This window comes from Archocentrus centrarchus, chromosome 15, assembly GCF_007364275.1.
Source record: "Archocentrus centrarchus isolate MPI-CPG fArcCen1 chromosome 15, fArcCen1, whole genome shotgun sequence".
NCBI classification, from domain to species: domain Eukaryota; kingdom Metazoa; phylum Chordata; class Actinopteri; order Cichliformes; family Cichlidae; genus Archocentrus; species Archocentrus centrarchus.
This window is the reverse complement of record NC_044360.1, coordinates 18,016,576-18,032,849: the sequence shown is the minus strand read 5'-3', so window position 1 is coordinate 18,032,849 and position 16,274 is coordinate 18,016,576. Positions and strand designations below refer to the sequence as shown.

At 39.7% G+C, this 16,274-nt stretch overlaps 3 protein-coding genes across 8 annotated transcripts in view; 2 read left to right on the top strand and 1 right to left on the bottom strand.

Moving 5' to 3' along the window:
• Window positions 1-4,152, top strand: part of LOC115793034 (Kv channel-interacting protein 2) — a 111,841-nt gene extending 107,689 nt beyond the window's left edge. For all 4 annotated transcript variants that reach the window (XM_030747743.1, XM_030747739.1, XM_030747742.1 and 1 more), the window contains 7 exons: window positions 108-232; window positions 353-422; window positions 765-835; window positions 1,041-1,148; window positions 1,539-1,643; window positions 1,800-1,862; window positions 2,029-4,152. In XM_030747743.1, the coding sequence (XP_030603603.1) occupies window positions 108-232; window positions 353-422; window positions 765-835; window positions 1,041-1,148; window positions 1,539-1,643; window positions 1,800-1,862; window positions 2,029-2,076 (590 nt within the window). In that variant the 3' untranslated portion in view covers window positions 2,077-4,152. The remainder of the gene's footprint in view (window positions 1-107; window positions 233-352; window positions 423-764; window positions 836-1,040; window positions 1,149-1,538; window positions 1,644-1,799; window positions 1,863-2,028) is intronic.
• A 48-nt stretch (window positions 4,153-4,200) lies between these two features.
• Window positions 4,201-10,776, bottom strand: cox15 (cytochrome c oxidase assembly homolog 15 (yeast)). Of its 2 annotated transcripts, XR_004021120.1 has the most exons (10): window positions 10,594-10,776; window positions 9,036-9,220; window positions 8,809-8,931; window positions 6,801-6,987; window positions 6,453-6,620; window positions 6,270-6,351; window positions 5,800-5,954; window positions 5,563-5,676; window positions 5,038-5,479; window positions 4,201-4,943 (listed from the first exon to the last, which is right to left on the bottom strand). XR_004021120.1 is itself a non-coding variant. In XM_030748754.1 (9 exons), the coding sequence occupies exons 1-9, from the start codon at window positions 10,666-10,668 to the stop codon at window positions 5,348-5,350; spliced, it is 1,221 nt and encodes a 406-aa protein (XP_030604614.1). In that variant the 5' UTR covers window positions 10,669-10,776; the 3' UTR covers window positions 4,201-5,347. The 2 variants fall into 2 exon arrangements, 1 of the variants encoding a protein (XP_030604614.1); XM_030748754.1 differs by having other exon boundaries at window positions 4,201-5,479.
• Window positions 10,777-11,077: 301 nt separating this feature from the next.
• cutc (cutC copper transporter homolog (E. coli)) lies at window positions 11,078-16,027 on the top strand. Of its 2 annotated transcripts, none has more exons than XM_030748169.1 (9): window positions 11,078-11,121; window positions 11,307-11,385; window positions 11,642-11,701; window positions 12,952-13,161; window positions 14,069-14,104; window positions 14,327-14,460; window positions 14,589-14,616; window positions 14,706-14,811; window positions 14,923-16,027. In XM_030748169.1, the coding sequence occupies exons 2-9, from the start codon at window positions 11,316-11,318 to the stop codon at window positions 15,032-15,034; spliced, it is 756 nt and encodes a 251-aa protein (XP_030604029.1). In that variant the 5' UTR covers window positions 11,078-11,121; window positions 11,307-11,315; the 3' UTR covers window positions 15,035-16,027. The 2 variants fall into 2 exon arrangements, with proteins under 2 accessions (XP_030604029.1, XP_030604030.1); XM_030748170.1 differs by having other exon boundaries at window positions 11,097-11,208.
• Window positions 16,028-16,274: the final 247 nt, after the last annotated feature.

Genomic DNA, 16,274 nt, shown 5'->3' with positions numbered 1-16,274 from the left:
GCTCAAGATCAGTTTGATAACTTCAGTAAAATATCTTGGCCAGGTCATGGCTATGCTAGGGGTTGATATGGTGTCGAGGCTAACTGAGACTTATCTGTCCCTCACAGACAGCGTGGAAGATGACTTTGAGCTATCCACTGTGTGCCATCGCCCTGAAAGCATGGACAAGCTACAGGAGCAAACTAAGTTCACCAAAAAGGAGCTGCAAGTTCTCTACAGGGGCTTCAAAAATGTAGGTCTGAAGATAGAAGATACCAGTTCTAGTTGCATGCATGCATGCATATATTTGCATATCCTAAGCAATATAGGAATTAATTTTTTTTTTTAATATATATACATTTTTTGATCCCAGGAGTGTCCAAGTGGTGTGGTCAATGAGGAGAACTTTAAGAACATTTACTCCCAGTTCTTTCCTCAGGGAGGTGAGTTCTGTAGCCTGAAGAGGTGCAACAGTGCCAGTACTTTAATTTATTTACCAAACAAATTAAAGTAAACGTGCAAGAAGCGAATATAATTAACTTATTATAAATCTGCTTGGCTGGACTGAATAAATCTGCTTGGCTGGACTGAGGTATGCGCAGTGCAGAGAGATAAAATGATTTTTCATTTCACAATATTTGGGTTGATGAAATGTTAACCACTCGCCTCCAGTTGTATTTGAAATTATTTTTATATCTACTCTATATTTAGAGCGCTGCTAATCATAGCCGTTCAAAGACATGTTTTGAGGGCACACGGGTTACTGTAAGTCTCTACCTTTGCAGATTCAAGTATGTATGCACATTTCCTGTTTGAAGCCTTCGACACGAACAAGAACGGCTCAGTTAGTTTCGAGGTAAGCTCTATTCTTACATCAGCTTCTCTTGAGGAATAAAGGAAAATGTGTGCTCTTCTGAAATCTCTGACCACCGCTGTTTTCATACAAGTATGTATTTGTACAGATGCAGATTAGGCTGTGATAAAAGTTTGACTTTATTTACTGTGTCAACATTTAAGTAAAGACTACAAAATGCAGGAAATTTTTTCCACTTTTGTCTCAGGACTTTGTATTCGGCCTGTCTATCATCCTGAGAGGGACCATTAATGACCGGCTAAACTGGGCATTCAACCTCTATGACCTGAACAAGGATGGTTGCATCACCAAAGAGGTGATACACGCATGACTATGTTAAACTGCTTTTCTGGTTTCTTTGAATATATTTGCTGTAATGCCCAAAAAGGTTCGGTAAACTCATCATCAGTTTTTTGGGAGTATGTGAAGATTTTTGGCAACCACTTACCAGAGTATTTAATCATGTCATATTTGATTGGAAATGAAAGAAAATGATTAAAGATGCTATATTTACCTGTTAAGAGTAAAACTAACAAGTACTAATTACTCGTTTTTTTTTTTCAATGAAACGAGTGAAAAGCAAACATAGTACAATAAAAAACTTGTTATCCAAAAAAAATGTATGACATCTGAAAATCAACCATCAATGATTATTGTTTTCCACATCCTCAATATTATTTTCTCTATTTCTCTGTGCACTTTGCAGGAGATGCTGGACATCATGAAGTCCATATATGACATGATGGGGAAGTACACATACCCCACTATGCAGGACGATGCCCCGAGAGAACATGTGGAGAGCTTCTTCCAGGTCAAACACAACAATCTTTGCATTCCCCCATTTAATGCTTGTTTAAAAGAACAGAAATATTGATGGCACCAATACTGTTCTTTGGATAAACAAATTTGCTATTGGCCAAAAAAAAAAAAAAGAAAAAAATCCCTGGTTGTTGTATTTTCATTTCAGAAAATGGATCGGAATAAAGATGGGGTGGTCACCATAGATGAGTTCATCGAGTCATGCAAAAAGGTAGAAATTTCCAAATCCTAAAGAAGTAGAAAGCAGTAGAAGACATTTTACTAAACGCACTTCTTCAGAATCCCACCGTGCTAATCATGCAGCTGGAACCTGCATTTCTGTTTCTGTATGATGATATACGCACACCTTCTTATGCACATCTCTTGTCTCTGTGTAGGATGAGAACATCATGCAGTCCATGCAGCTGTTTGACAATGTCATCTAAACATCTGGACCAGTGAGGACACTGGTGCCAGGGAGGGGTATGTGTGTGTGCGCGTGGGTGTGGGTGTGTAAGAGGGATCTGGATTGAAGAGAGAGAAGGAGTTTGACTGTGTGTGTTGTGTGTGTGGCTGTCTCCTGACTTGCAAGCTTGCGCTCATCTCTGTTGAGAGCTGAGTCCTGAGGACACAGAGAGGGCCCCCCTCCCTCTAACTGGACCCCCAGTGGCTTCCTCCGAGCAAGGAGTTTCCCCAGCGCCCATTCTCATCATGCAGAACCTTATGTTTTATCCCAGAGACACAGAGAAAGCAAGCAAGCAGTGGACTCACAGCCACCTGCACACCTGACACCCCCCCTGCCTGTTTTATTTGAATTTTTCTTACTATTGCTGATGGAGGGACTATCACAGCCTTGAACTCAGAAGGAGGAAGCTGTCCCTAAAACTTGATCTCAGATCACTTCTCCCCTTTTCTCCGTGATGGCTGAGATTTGGCATTGTGAATCTGATCGTGCCTCTGTGCATGTGGGTAACACCTTCCCTGAGCTGTAAGACTGCTCATGTCCTGGCCATAAAAATAGAAATGAATCTACGGCCACCTGGTGGACGAGAGGGAAAAAGACACTTCCTGAGGGACCAACCAACAAATTGGTGAGCCAAGCGATCCTGTCTTACAGATGGAGCTTCGAGCGCGCTCTTTTCCACAAGGAACTGATTTCAATATCGCATGATGATGTCACTTATATCTAATTATGTATTTACAGAGATACTCCAAAGTCTGCTCGTCTGTCTGCTGTCCTAGTCATTCACAGGTGCCTCACCCTTTGTGTATGTGTGCGTGCATGTATAACAGAAGGAGATGTCATCGATCTTACAAATGTAAGACTTTAGTGACACAACACCCACCTTCATTCATGGGATTTTGGTAGAGTAATTCCCGGCCTTCCAAAGTATTACAGTCCTAACAGTAGTTGTCTATTGACTGTTGTACACTTTCTAGCATTCCCAGTGGTGTGATATTAGACAGTACAATGTGGGGATTGCACTATAATTTAATGAGCCGTTTTGACCCTAGCAGCTTCTCTCAACCTGGGAATGACATACCACAGTTGTACTAGTCTATGAATATACATTCAAAGAAAAGTTTATTAGATTGCAGATTGTATTTGTGAACTTCTTGTAACTGAAATGTCATGTGGTTGTCACAGGTTCTACCACTTGAAAAACAGCAATCTCCAAACCCTTTTTTCATTAAATCAGACTATTCCAATTTCAAAGAGGCATAGAGTGTTTGTGTGTAGCAAGTGCAAGACAAGGTTTAATAGTTTTATTTTTCTATGCCCTCCCCCTGTTTACCCCATTTCCTACTCTCCCTTTCTCTGTAACACCAAAGAGAAGATATCAGTTAAAACGCTACATAAGACCACTTAAGGTAAGAAATTTAACCCACTTGTGGGTGGAGAGAGAGGGAGTTACTATGTGTTAAGTTGGACAAGGGGCAATCAGAAATAAAAGGAGGTAGACTACATGTGATTTACCTGCAACTGTCAAGTGCAATTTTAGGTTGTAAACCCGTACATTAGGCTCCGATTAATTATTTTTACAGCAATTTGCAACCACTTATTTGCTTCTTTTCACGCTAGAACTACACAGTGTAAGGCACTCGGGCCATAATTCAATCAATGGTAGTGTCTTAAAAGCTGAGACTAACATGAAATAGCAATAATGTTCTCTACCACAGTAACTCTCCACTCACCCAACCTCTCCTTCCTCTCAGAGCACACTATAAGGGTGCACTAAGGCCCTGATTAAAATATGCACTTCTAACCCTGCAATTTCTTATTTTTATGTTTTGCAGTTTTTACATTTATATTTTCTGGAAGAATGGTTTGACTCTGATTGTTCCTGCCCGCAGTTTTTATGTTCTTTCCCCCCCAAAACACAAGGAAAACCTGTCTATACCCGCATGTACTGTGTCTAGAACAATTAAAACCTACTAACCCGTGGTACTGACTGTCTAGCTAGCCTAAACTGGTTGCATAACATATTCAAATGTGTATATTTTGTACAGAGACAATAAAAAAAAACACAGTTACTATGCAAAATGGACTGGAGTGTCAATTTCTCAGACTGTACATAAATTGTCTTTATTAAAATAAGAGTCCTTTCAGCAAGATACAGTACAAAGTACCAGTAGCAATAACAGTTGACATTTTGACCTGTCACAGCAGGAAAAGCAGTGGATGGCTGCTTAGCGGAGGACCTGCTTTTGTGCATGCTGGACCGCTTTCAGTGCTTTGGAAGAGAGCAGTCATAAATTACACCTATTTCCATATCTGTGACAAGTTAGAAATGGGGAAAAGGGAAATCAATGTCTGCACTAATCATATTTTCAAATTGTAATTACTCATCGCAATGTCAACAGGAAAAAACTTTATAACTTAAATATACATAATTACACATACAATCCCAGGAGCCAGATCTGCTTCAATTAACAGGCAGCAGTGTCTGTGCAGGTACGCCAGAACATGTGACTATTTTAGAACCCAAATTTTCATTGAAAATGTCTTTTTCGAACTGTGAACATCAACAAAAGCAGTAATTCAGTTTGCTCAGGATATTTCTGCAGATGGCTGGCTGGACACCATGTACACAATAGCCTTCAATTGCTAGGTTATTGAAGCTGAAATTTTTCTTGTTTTGTCTTTTGCATGTCTTTGAGATTCCTGCCACAGCAAAATACTTCACAAGTCATTTTTTTTTTTCCTGACAGCAATGAACTTTCACAATCCTTCGAATTGATTCCTGACGACGGCCTTGATGCATTCTTTTAAAAACTGTGATGAACACAGAAGGCAGGACGCGGACAGCTTCTGGAAAATTTTGAAGTTAAACTGAATTCAATGAATATGATTTTTTTTCTTCAGGAATATTACACAGATAGTTTGCTGATGCCATTATACTGACCTTTATTTAAATAAAGTTTAACCAAAAAAATGACCGTGGGGTGTAGGGTGAGAACTTATTTCAGATTCCAAAGTGGGGCTGTCCAGAAAAAGTTTAGGATCCACTGATTTACTATCTCCTCATGAAGACTCTGCAATCCCACTGGACAGATGCTTCAGCATGTACACAAAAGTCCACTGTTAAATAAAGAACACTTCTCAGTTTAAAAGGTTTTTCATGTTTTTCCTCTCAATGCTCGAGTCACTGCTGCCTCTTAAACCCTTGACGTCCAGCAACCAGGGATTGGTTTTCTCTGTAAAGGAGCAGAAATTTACTTGGGCATTCTGCGGAGCTCTGCCAGAACCCAAATGGCCAGTGAGAGAAGAGCCACTGAGCCAGACTGGTGAGTTGCAGCCAGTGGAGTGGGGACATAAAGTAACAGTGTGCCGATACCCAGCGCAACCTGAAAAGAACAAAAACACTATTTGTTTATACTGAAGGGTAATGGACTTATTTGTATAGAAATTACTGCATCTGCCAGCCTACCTGTGTATAGGCCATTGCTGCCAGGAGGCTGATGGCAATCTTCGCCCTCCTGGGAAGCATCATTCTCCTCGAGAACAGATAGAGGCCTGTAATTGCTGTCAAAGAAGTAATCCCCTGGGAAAAGAAAGAGAGGCACATATCAACATCCTACTAATAGAATTTAAAAGAGTTGGTCAAATTGTTTAATTAGAAATAACAACACTAAAATGCCAAAAATGTTTAGGTAGAATGGCATACCAAAATTCTGTGATCAAATTGCACAGTGGTGGGATTTTCAAAGAAATTCTTGAGGGTAGGAGAGAAGGCCAGCAGATCGTCAGGAATCCATTTATCTGCCATCTTAGGGAAGGAGTTATACACCAGCCCAGCATCCAAACCAGCAACAAAGGCACCTGTGTAAAAGCACATGCATAATGGTTACAAATATATCTCCATGCATAGAGATTTAATCCATATCTTTTCACACATTGCTGTTACAGCAGGCCAAATGTCTTTCCTTTAACAATACACTTCAGTTTGAAATGATCACGCTTCATACAGTTAATGAGATGACGAGAAGAAACGCTTCACTGTGCACACTTAGATTCACTCTAATAAAGTCATTCAAATGTTCATTGGTCAGTCTTGTTATGAATTTAAAGTTTGAAAACTTTATGTAGCAGATTCTGCCGTGCAGACCCAAATAAGCAGACACTTTGAGGATGTACCTGAAAGAGCAGTGAGGAAGACGAGTCCACCAGTACCTTTGGCAAACCTCCTGAGATACATGACTTTTTTGGTTTCTACCATCTGTGAAAAAGGTGCCATCATGAATGAGAGAAAAAAAACTTGACACGTCAGCAGAATTTATCATTTGTATTTTGCCTGTAGGCAGGAGAGTCCCCGTGTACCTTGTGAGCTGGCAGCAGCAGAGTAAGCCCCGTCCACAGGCTGGCACAGTAAAGCAACAAGGCAGAACCGAGATGAGCGCTCAGACGATACTGGCTGACCCGAGGGATGTCATGAGACTCGGGCTTCTCCTCCAGCCCGCTTTTTACCATGTACCACCCCAGAAGGCCCTGACAACACAAAAGCAAGGACACACATTCCTTACTTTACATTTACAATAACTGACAGTGACAATCGTTAAATATTACTGCACTCAAGCCCCTAGAGAGAGAAAAAAAAAAAAGAATGCTATAAGTGAGGTAATAATTAACTTCCAACGATCCTCTCATAGCTCCACAGCTGAGACTTACCTGAAAGAAGACAAACCCGCAAAGCCCCAACATTTTTCCCTTCATGGAGCGAGTGAAGTAGCCTTTCTTCCAGAAGTAAAGAGTGGGGAGGATGTATGCCAAGCCAACTAGCCTGCCCCACATACGATGCCCCCACTCCATGTAGAAGATAAACTTAAACTCTGGCAAAGTCATGTTATGGTTCAATCTGGGAAGAAAAATAAATAAACAACAAGTAGTACTCTGAGAGCACACACCTCCACCAAGGCAGCTCACTCTCTGGGCAGTGTTTACTTTTAAGGGAATAGTACTGTATTTTGTATATCAGTCATTCCCAAAGTCAAGAGTGCTGCAGCGTGGAGTCCACCCAGTCTTAAATCTTCACTCTAATCAAAATACAAGTGAAACTGATGTATTTCCTTGAAATTATTATTTTAAAAAAAACATAAACAACAAAGGTTGTTGGCTATAAATTGCTAATGCTGCCCAGTCATAGGTAAAGTGCTAATGCCAACCTATCTGCCACTGGGACACAAACCTCAATACAAAAGCAGTAAATTTAGGATAGAGTAATGAGTAATATCACAAAATAACCACCTCCCATTACCATTTTTAATCCACTTTTTATATAAATGAATACATTTGTATAAATATCTAACTGTACATACTGAGTAATTTCAAATTGAATTTCTGTTACTGAGGCCACATGCAGTACCTTTGCGACCCACCAGGGGGACCCTGCCCACACCTTGAGATCCACGGTTGTATATATTAATTTTGTTTTCTTTGTTCTTTTCAAAAGTACTTTCAGAAGTTTGTAGAAAGGGTAGCATGGCAGATGTTTACTTTGAGTACACAAACATTATGTATGGGTAGGTAATGGATGATAGATATTGATTTGTGAGAAACTGGACATGAATAACTTGAGCTTATACTATATTATATTTCTACCTAAACTAGGCAGCTCATTTGCTCTCTCTCTCAACAACACCTTCTTTAAAGATAGAACACATTTTGTGGTCAACTTGAAAGAATGGCAGATGTGAAATGTAAAAGTGAGGTCAGGGGTCAAATGTGACATATTTGGATGCAAACTATAATGTGATATTTAGAATCTCCATATACCAGTATCATTTCATAAATGTTGCCAATACAAACAAAGGGAATAGAATTTTAAGCAGAGTTTTAAGATAAGACATTTTATGAAAGTTTGACCTTATTTGACCTTGAACAAGAGGTAAAGGTTCAAAGTAACGTGATATTTAGAACCCCCATAAATCATTCCCTATATGCCTATATGTTGTCAATACACACAATGGCAGTAAGAAACTGTTTTTAAATAGCACTATATACCATTTTTATCACTTTGACCTTCAGATCAATCTATTGACCTTGAAGGAGAGGTCAGAGGTCAAATGTGACATGGTGTTTTAAATCTTTTTTTGGTACTTTCCATATGTTGACAACACACACCACACTTGTAAGAATCATAGTTTCTATGTTATACGGCTTTTGGTACAATTTTGACCAATCAATCATGAAGTTGAGCTTGAAGACCTTGGTGGATGTAAGCCAAATTTTAACCACTCTACACCCCGACAAAGTTTGATCAGAATTCATCCAAAACTTTTCAAGTTATCGTGTTGACAGACAGAATGACACACAGGCAAACGCTACCAAAAACATAACCTCTTTGGAAGAGGCAATAATACCAATAACTAATCACTGCAGTAAAGACCAAACAAACACATATGCCTGAAATACAGGTAATCAAATAAATGTAAAAGCAGTTTTATGTTAAAGGGAAAGACAGGTCATTATGTGTTGTGATCTTGATTAATTCATTAGGTTTAAAAAACAAGCAAAATTTTTTAAAACATTACAAACAAACTTGGTTAATGTGATACTGACAATTGAAGGTTTCAATGAATAATCCATCTGTTTTCATCATTATGTATTGATAATGCCGTTCCTTGGGGAGGTGCGGAAATGAGTCATGATTAGGTAAACAGAAAACACAGGTGCTTACATTTTGAATTCTGGAAACTGCTGGTACTTTGAAAACTCAGCCTCCCACTCTGCTTGTGACTGTGGTGGTTTCATCTCTCTCACCAGATGCCAGTCAACCATGGAAAGCCCAGATTCTGTCAGCCTAACAACACAATAAAAATACAGAAATATAGTTGATGCCTATCAACAGCACTTCAGTGGATGAGTACTATACACATAAATAAATAAATTTTAAAACACATGTACCTTGTGACACCGCCCAAGACAATGGCCCCAACCACCAGCCCACTGCAGCCAAGTAACCATCGACCCACTATGCGATTTGTGGCCGCATTGGGGACAGTAGCTGATGCTGGAGTGGAGGCTGTTCCTCCCTCCACTGTGACCGTGCCCTGACCTCTCTTCAAGAGCCATTTTCGAAGCGGTGAACGCTAATGTGGTAAATAAAGGAGAGAAGGGGCATGAAATGATAGTGGGCAACTCACCCTCTAAATCTTTAACATTTCACTTTTACCTTACTAGCAAAAATGTCGTTTCAGATATACTAGAGAATGACAGCATGAAGTGATATTTCTTTAAACATGAGTTTTTTTCAGCTTTGAATCGAGGCAAAACACTGTAACCTCGATCTATATCTAGTAGAAATGCTCCCCAGAAGAGTCTCCCTTTAGGGGTTGCCACAGTGGATCATCTATCTTCATCTCACCCTATCTCTAACATCCTCCTCTGTCACAGCAACCCTCTGTACGTCCTCCTTTACTAAATCCATGAATCTCTGGCCTTCCTTTTTCCTCCTACCTGGCACCTCCATATTCAACATCCTTTTTCCAATGTATCCACTGTCCCTCCACTACACATGTCCAAACCATCTCAGCCTTGCCTCTTCAACCCCGTCTCCAAATCACTCAACCTGAGCTGTCCCTCTGATATGCTCATTTCTAATCTTGTTCATTCTGGTCACTTCCAATGAAAATCCCAACATCATCAGCTTTGCCTACTGTCTTTTTGTGAGTACCACCATCTCCCAACCATACATCATAGCAGGTCTCACTACCATCTTGAAAACCTTCCCTTTGACTCCTGCCGCTATCCTTCTGTCACAAATCACCCCTGACACTTTTCTCCACCCACTCCACTCTGCCGGCACTCTGTTCTTCACCTCTCTTAATCACTGTCCATTCCCTTGGATGATTGACCTCAGATATTTAAACTCATCCACCTTCACCATCTATACTCCTTGCAGCCTCACTGTTACACCTGTCTTCCCCTGGCACCATATGCTTTCTCTAGATCCACAAAGACAGAGTGCAGCTCCCTCTGACCTTCTCTATACTTCTCCATCCGAAGGTTCCAAAAGCAACATGTTAACAGATTACAAGAATACAGATATTGGGTGGTCACAAAGTTTTAGCCATATAAGACTTGATTACCCTATTTTACTTCATCCTTGATGTGTGCTGTTTCTGGGAAATTAGTTACTGAAAAGTTAAAAAGATTCTTAATGGGATGATATTTGGATTAAAAAATATATAAGATCAGTTATTTCATTCCCGGCTCATTTTTCAATTTAAATGCTAATTTGAGCGTTAAACCTAAACTGGGATGAGTGGAGATGGGTGATGCAAGTTAGCTGGTGGACGTGACTACTTGTGCGTACAACTACACAGCTAGCGTTCACGGTCCTAGCCAAATAAAAAGTAGCTGGAAGATGTATTATCTGACACATTATGCTTATTGCTGGCAACGTGTAACCTTCCCAATGCTTACTTGGCTAACATTAGCAGCTAATGCTGGGCATACTCACGGTGCTGTATTGAAATCCCTTGCCAGCACTTCTGCACCCGCAAAAAATCGTTGTTCGCAACGACGAAATTAACATCTCTGTGACCTAAAACTCGTCGCTAGTGCTGAGGTTATCCAGCAGTGTTGCAAAAGCTTCAGCACGCTTGTTCCTGTGCAGCCACCTGGCTGGTTTCCTAACTGCCAGCTTCAACTTTGACCTCCTGACGTCACAAGAAATTAACTCGCTAAATAATATGTATGTTTTTCTTTCGTTTGGCAGGAGAAAAAGATGCTCAACATAAATTTAAAAAATATAATGTATATGCATATATAAAATATATATATGGCTTTCTGAATTGTATTATGCACGTTGACACTTAGGTTCTTGATGCCTGTTTTACTTTTAGGCGTATCCTGCAAGGGCGGGCATAAGTCTCATGGTCGCCCAATAGTACAGGTTGAAACCGCTTATCGTAACCCCGCGTAAACGCGTGTTTCAAATTCAACGACCCGGAAAACGGTGATCTGTGGACTAACTGTATGAGCTAAAGTAAGTCTCCCAAAACATGAACTGACCTCATATCGTTTACAAACGACTAATACGGTTCCATGAGTCGATAAGACGTGGATTTGAGAGGTAGCTGTAGCAGTAAACTTGATAGGCGAATGAACGTGTTAACTGAGGAGTTTATGTAATCTTGTTTGGTCCCTGTTTGCACTTCTGTCTCTGTTTAGACTGTCAGTATGGCAGAGGGCTTTTTAATGGAGGTGTGCGTGGACTCGGTGGAGTCTGCTGTCAATGCTGAACGAGGAGGTCAGTAAACTGTAATGAACGCTGTTATGCTGTACTCCTAAACTCGCTGTGGTGCGCTTGCTAAATAGGTCATGCACAGCCAGTTCTGTTTAAAAACAGGGTGAAAGGTTGCAATTATTCTGACAGTATTGAAGTGCTCGCTCAAACAGATCTCCACCATGAATATTAAATTGGCATGCTGTCTTATTTAAGTCCTTAAAGATTTCAGGGTTTCAAAGTCTATATGGTTGCAGCCTGAACTTGTCTCTCTTGACAGGTGCAGGTCGACTTGAGCTGTGTACTAGTCTTCTGGAGGGTGGACTCACCCCGAGTCTAGGTGAGCGCGGTTTCTTCTGCTTCTGCAGACATCTCCAGCATAAAGCTTTGCTGGAGATACTGAGGCACGAGCAAATAATTATTTCTTCTATTTCCTTTATTCTTCTTTGAGATTTTAGAGCAACTGGTACTTGACAAGTTACATTACTGCCATCTTCTGGATTTAGTCATGTTAAAATTCCCTGTCACAAACCAAGGCTGCAAAAAGTCCAAAAAGGTTTGATTTTGAAATGAAAATGAGCCTGTAGGCTGTAATGCAAACTGAATTATGGTTAACCTTAAATTCACTTTGATCATTTTAATATAGCTCATTATATTCACTTATACAATTAAATAAAAAAATCTAAATCTTCATTCTTTACACATGAAACTAACTTTAAAAGAAGCAGCATGATGTTTAGAGTTTAACTGTGGGTTTAATATAGCCTTTGAAGATTCAAAACATCAGCAGACTATGAAAAACAAAGAAACAAAGTGTTAATCTGTGTTACTTGTCAATTATGTCTGTTTGTTTTTAGTAACAGTCGGATAGTGTTTCTCTGTGAATTTTGAGATGCCATTATCTCCTTTCCTTTCATAAAGCATGCTCCAATGTATCCTCTGCTAAAGGAGGTAATAAAGGAGGCACCGAAGCACTTTTCCTTAGTATTTAGAGAACTCAACCGGCTCTGGTTACGGCTGCCACCTAGACACACGGCACTTGGTTGGGAACCTTCCTAAGCAAATTTTGGCCCAGTTTGTGCAACAAAAGCACACAGGTGTCTAAGTCCTTGCCATTCTTACCACCTCTTAAAATACTTTTCTGTCCTGTTTTTGTTAACCACGCTCTCTGCAGCCCTGCTGCCATCCGGTCTCTGCAGGTCTCTGGTTGAGTGGGATAAAATCACATGGACAGGATGGATGTGTTCTTGTGCTGTGCAGAGCACTCCTCATGCTGTTATATATTATTACACTTGTCATTTTGACCTTGTCATTTTGACCATTTTGATACTGCTACCACTCTTGATTAATTTTATTTCATGAGGCTCCCCTACCCTCTGATTCATAGAGTCTAATATTGATCTCTCTCTACCTCCTTTTTAGCAGTTAACTTGGCTATCTAGTCCATCTACAATGCCTATTTAACCAGAACCCAGTTGAATATGACTTCATTAGTCTGTTTTACTACCCCAGAATGTGCTAACATTATCCTGTATATGAAGCCTGGGCATTTGTTGCATGACACATAATTCCACCTATACTTTACTGCAGGTCTGCTACATGTAGTGAAGCAATATGTCAAAATTCCGATCTATGTAATGATACGGCCTCGTGGGGGTGACTTCCTATATTCCGACCTGGAAGTGGAGGTGATGAGGAAGGACATAGAGCTAATGAAGAGCCAAGGAGCTGATGGACTCGTTCTGGGTGCCTTGACAGAGGATGGACGGGTGGATGCAGAGCTCTGCATGGAGTTACTGGGTATTGTCTCTTTATATATTTCATCTATTTTGTTTGCAATTACAGGGCACTACATAACAGTGAGCAGGATGCTCTTAATGATGTACTGTACAGGCAGTTGGCTGTTAAATGTTTCATGAGCAGCTGTTTGCCATTTCGGTGATATTTAATGGACAAAAGAGCTCACACATGGCTTCAGGTTTGTGAGGTGGCATGTTTAGACTGATGTAGTGAGTTAGTGGTGGTCTGACAACATGAACAGTAAATTGGAGCCATACAAGCAATGAGGTAACAAGAGGCCAGCTGCACACGTGGGAAGCTAGAAAATTGCAAACAAACAGGTGTGGTGAAGAATGCAAGCCTCTGTGGTCACATGAAAGTCGTTTTTTTTTTTTTTTAAGGTGAACAAAATCCACCTTTATTATCGTGCAGCAAGTAAACAATGGATGTTATTCTGACTCAAAAGATGTAGACTGTGGGTATAAGAGTGCTGCTGGACAGACTTCTCACATGCTATTCTCTTCTCTGGCTGCTTGCTGTGGGTTGCCTTTTTAAAAATCACTTGCAAGAAACAACAACAGCCTGCAATGTGACAACTAAATTTCCTAATATTCCACCAAAACAACACTATTTTGGAGGGCACTGTATGCTCTATGCTGACCTTAGTGCCATCCAGGATGACTGTATCCGAGTTAAAAGAATACAAACACAACCAGCACATTTCTTCCATTACTTGCAATATACAGCATAAAAAAGTAAAGGCATTAAAGTCACTAACAGCTGGCCATTGTGAGGGAGGACTCTCATAAAGATAGAAAACATGTTCATAATATGCAATTCATATATTGCAATTTCACAGTTATGTTTGACATTTTATACTTTTTCATTTCTTTAATTTTTTTTTTTTCTGTTACTTTTTGCACACCAGCTGCTGCTCGTCCTTTGCCTGTCACCTTCCATCGAGGTAAATCTTTTTCCTTCAAAGTTTTTTTTTTTTTTTGGGCTTTAAGCTTTTAAAATTCTTTGCAGCTACAGTCGCACTTAAAAAGTATCACAAATTCTCAGTGGAATAAAAGCATTACATACTGCTTTTATCAAGTGTGGCTCCTAAAAGGTATAGAATGTCTTAATAATATATCACTGAGACTGGGCTTTTCTTATGATACTAATCATGATCCTACTGCAGCTTTTGACATGGTTCATGACCCGGCAGTAGCTCTGGAGACTCTGATATCATTAGGGTTCGAGCGTGTGTTGACTAGTGGCTGTGACAGCTCTGCTTTGGAGGGACTGCCTCTCATTAAACGACTTGTTGATCAAGTACGTGTACCCATATGACTGTGTATCTTTATATCCAGACATATGAAAATGTAATAGCTGCTAGGTTATTGTTCTGGAGTATCTTGTGTGCCTCCTTTAATTTTCACATCATAATTTCTACTCAACAGGCTAAAGGCAGAATTATCATAATGCCAGGTTAGTACCTTTACCATTGCTCCCTCTTGTTATTCACGAGTGTATTTTTAGGTGTTTATATATTGCTGTTGTTGTTGTTTTAATAACAGGGGGAGGTATCACAGAAAGGAACCTGCAGAGAATATTGGAGGGGTCAGGGGCGCAAGAGTTTCACTGCTCAGCCCGCTCCAGCCGGGACTCTGCAATGAAGTTCAGGTATGTTAATTTTCCAGCCTCAGATAAGAGGTGGGATTTGTCCCTTTGGTTGCATGCATTAAGAAACTTTTTTGCAAATTCATATCTCACCAGTAATGTTTTTATGTGCAGGAACACCTGCATCTCAATGGGAGCTTCTTTCTCAGCACCTGAGTATGGCCTGAAGGTGGCAGATGTGAGCAAAGTCCGAACTCTAAATGCAATAGCCAAAAATACCTTGTGACTGAGTATTTGGCAGTCCTAATAGACTGAAAAAACTTTACCTCAGTGGTAATCATGAGTAATTATACTGATGTATAATGATTTAATACCACATATAGATCTCATAATTGCCAGAATTTTTTTTTTCCTTTTAAAAATATCATCAGTGAATCAGTCCTTGTGAAGTTAGAGCTCATAGACAGCAACTATATTGGCTCTGCAGTCACTATTGCCTGTTAATGTAGACAACGGTGAATAATTTGAATGAATTGATTGTGTTACTGTACATCTGTGTGTATGGGGATACTACTGTAGCTTTAACAGTGTGTATGGAGAATTATTTGTGTCTGGATGTGCAGTCTGATTTATTAGATTTGTAAAACAGGTGTACTGAGTTAATATTCAAAACATAAAATACATATGTACACAAATCTGTAAATGTTTACTTTTCTTTTGTTTGTATTTTTTTTAATGGATGTGTAAAAGCTCAGGTTAAAAAGGCGCTTAGGTATGAGGAGTGTAGCAAACAGTAAAAAAAACTGAAAAAAGTTTATAGTTCTTAAAATTTTCATTTTTTTTTAGTCTACATACTTAATATTGAGCGCAGTCTTTTTGCAGAACTCTTCGCTATAATTGCATTTACACATTTGTATTGATGTTCGTGGATTTCTGTGTGCATAAACTTTGTTTTTTTTTTCTTTACACATTCATAAATCTCAGCTCATGTACGTTGGCAGATTTTTATATGCATTCATAAATCAGACTAAAAGTCCAGGTTACATAGATTCACAATTTTTCTGCACACACTGGCAAAATGACAGTGCTACAGTAATACCCCCATGTATGCGTGGCCTTAGAATACTAATGAAAAATAGCAGTTTTTAAAACAGCATTTTTCCACATGCAAAATAAGATTCATTTACATAACTCTCTGAATCTCTCTGTTTACAGTGATTTATGCAAAATTGTGACTTTTTTTTTTTTTTAAACAAAACCAATGTTACTTTATTACTTTGGTCCTGATACAATAAAGACATTTCAACAGTTCGGTGTACTTTGTCCATCCATTCATCCATTCTCTTCTGCTTATCCTGATCAGGGTCGCGGGGGGTGGGGGGTGGGGGGTGGGGGGTGGAGCCTATCCCAGCTGACATAGGGCAAGAGGCAGGGTACACCCTGTATAGGTCACCAGCCTGTTGCAGAAGAAGCTTCACAGTCAGTTACTTTACACTGGTTTGAATTGGTTCTGTTAACATCTGAAA

Bases quoted from the DNA above. Each gene is read 5' to 3' on its own strand.
- cox15 (XM_030748754.1), bottom strand. From the start codon at position 10,668: ATGTTAATTTCGTCGTTGCGAACAACGATTTTTTGCGGGTGCAGAAGT. The intron at 6,352-6,452 runs GTACACGGGGAC...CCTTTTTCACAG, and splicing joins TGCTGCTGCCAGCTCACAAG to ATGGTAGAAACCAAAAAAGT. The intron at 5,480-5,562 runs GTAGGCTGGCAG...TGTTCTTTTCAG, and splicing joins CAGCAATGGCCTATACACAG to GTTGCGCTGGGTATCGGCAC.
- cutc (XM_030748169.1), top strand. From the start codon at position 11,316: ATGGCAGAGGGCTTTTTAATGGAGGTGTGCGTGGACTCGGTGGAGTCT. The intron at 13,162-14,068 runs GTATTGTCTCTT...TTTGCACACCAG, and splicing joins GCTCTGCATGGAGTTACTGG to CTGCTGCTCGTCCTTTGCCT. The intron at 14,461-14,588 runs GTACGTGTACCC...TCTACTCAACAG, and splicing joins TTAAACGACTTGTTGATCAA to GCTAAAGGCAGAATTATCAT.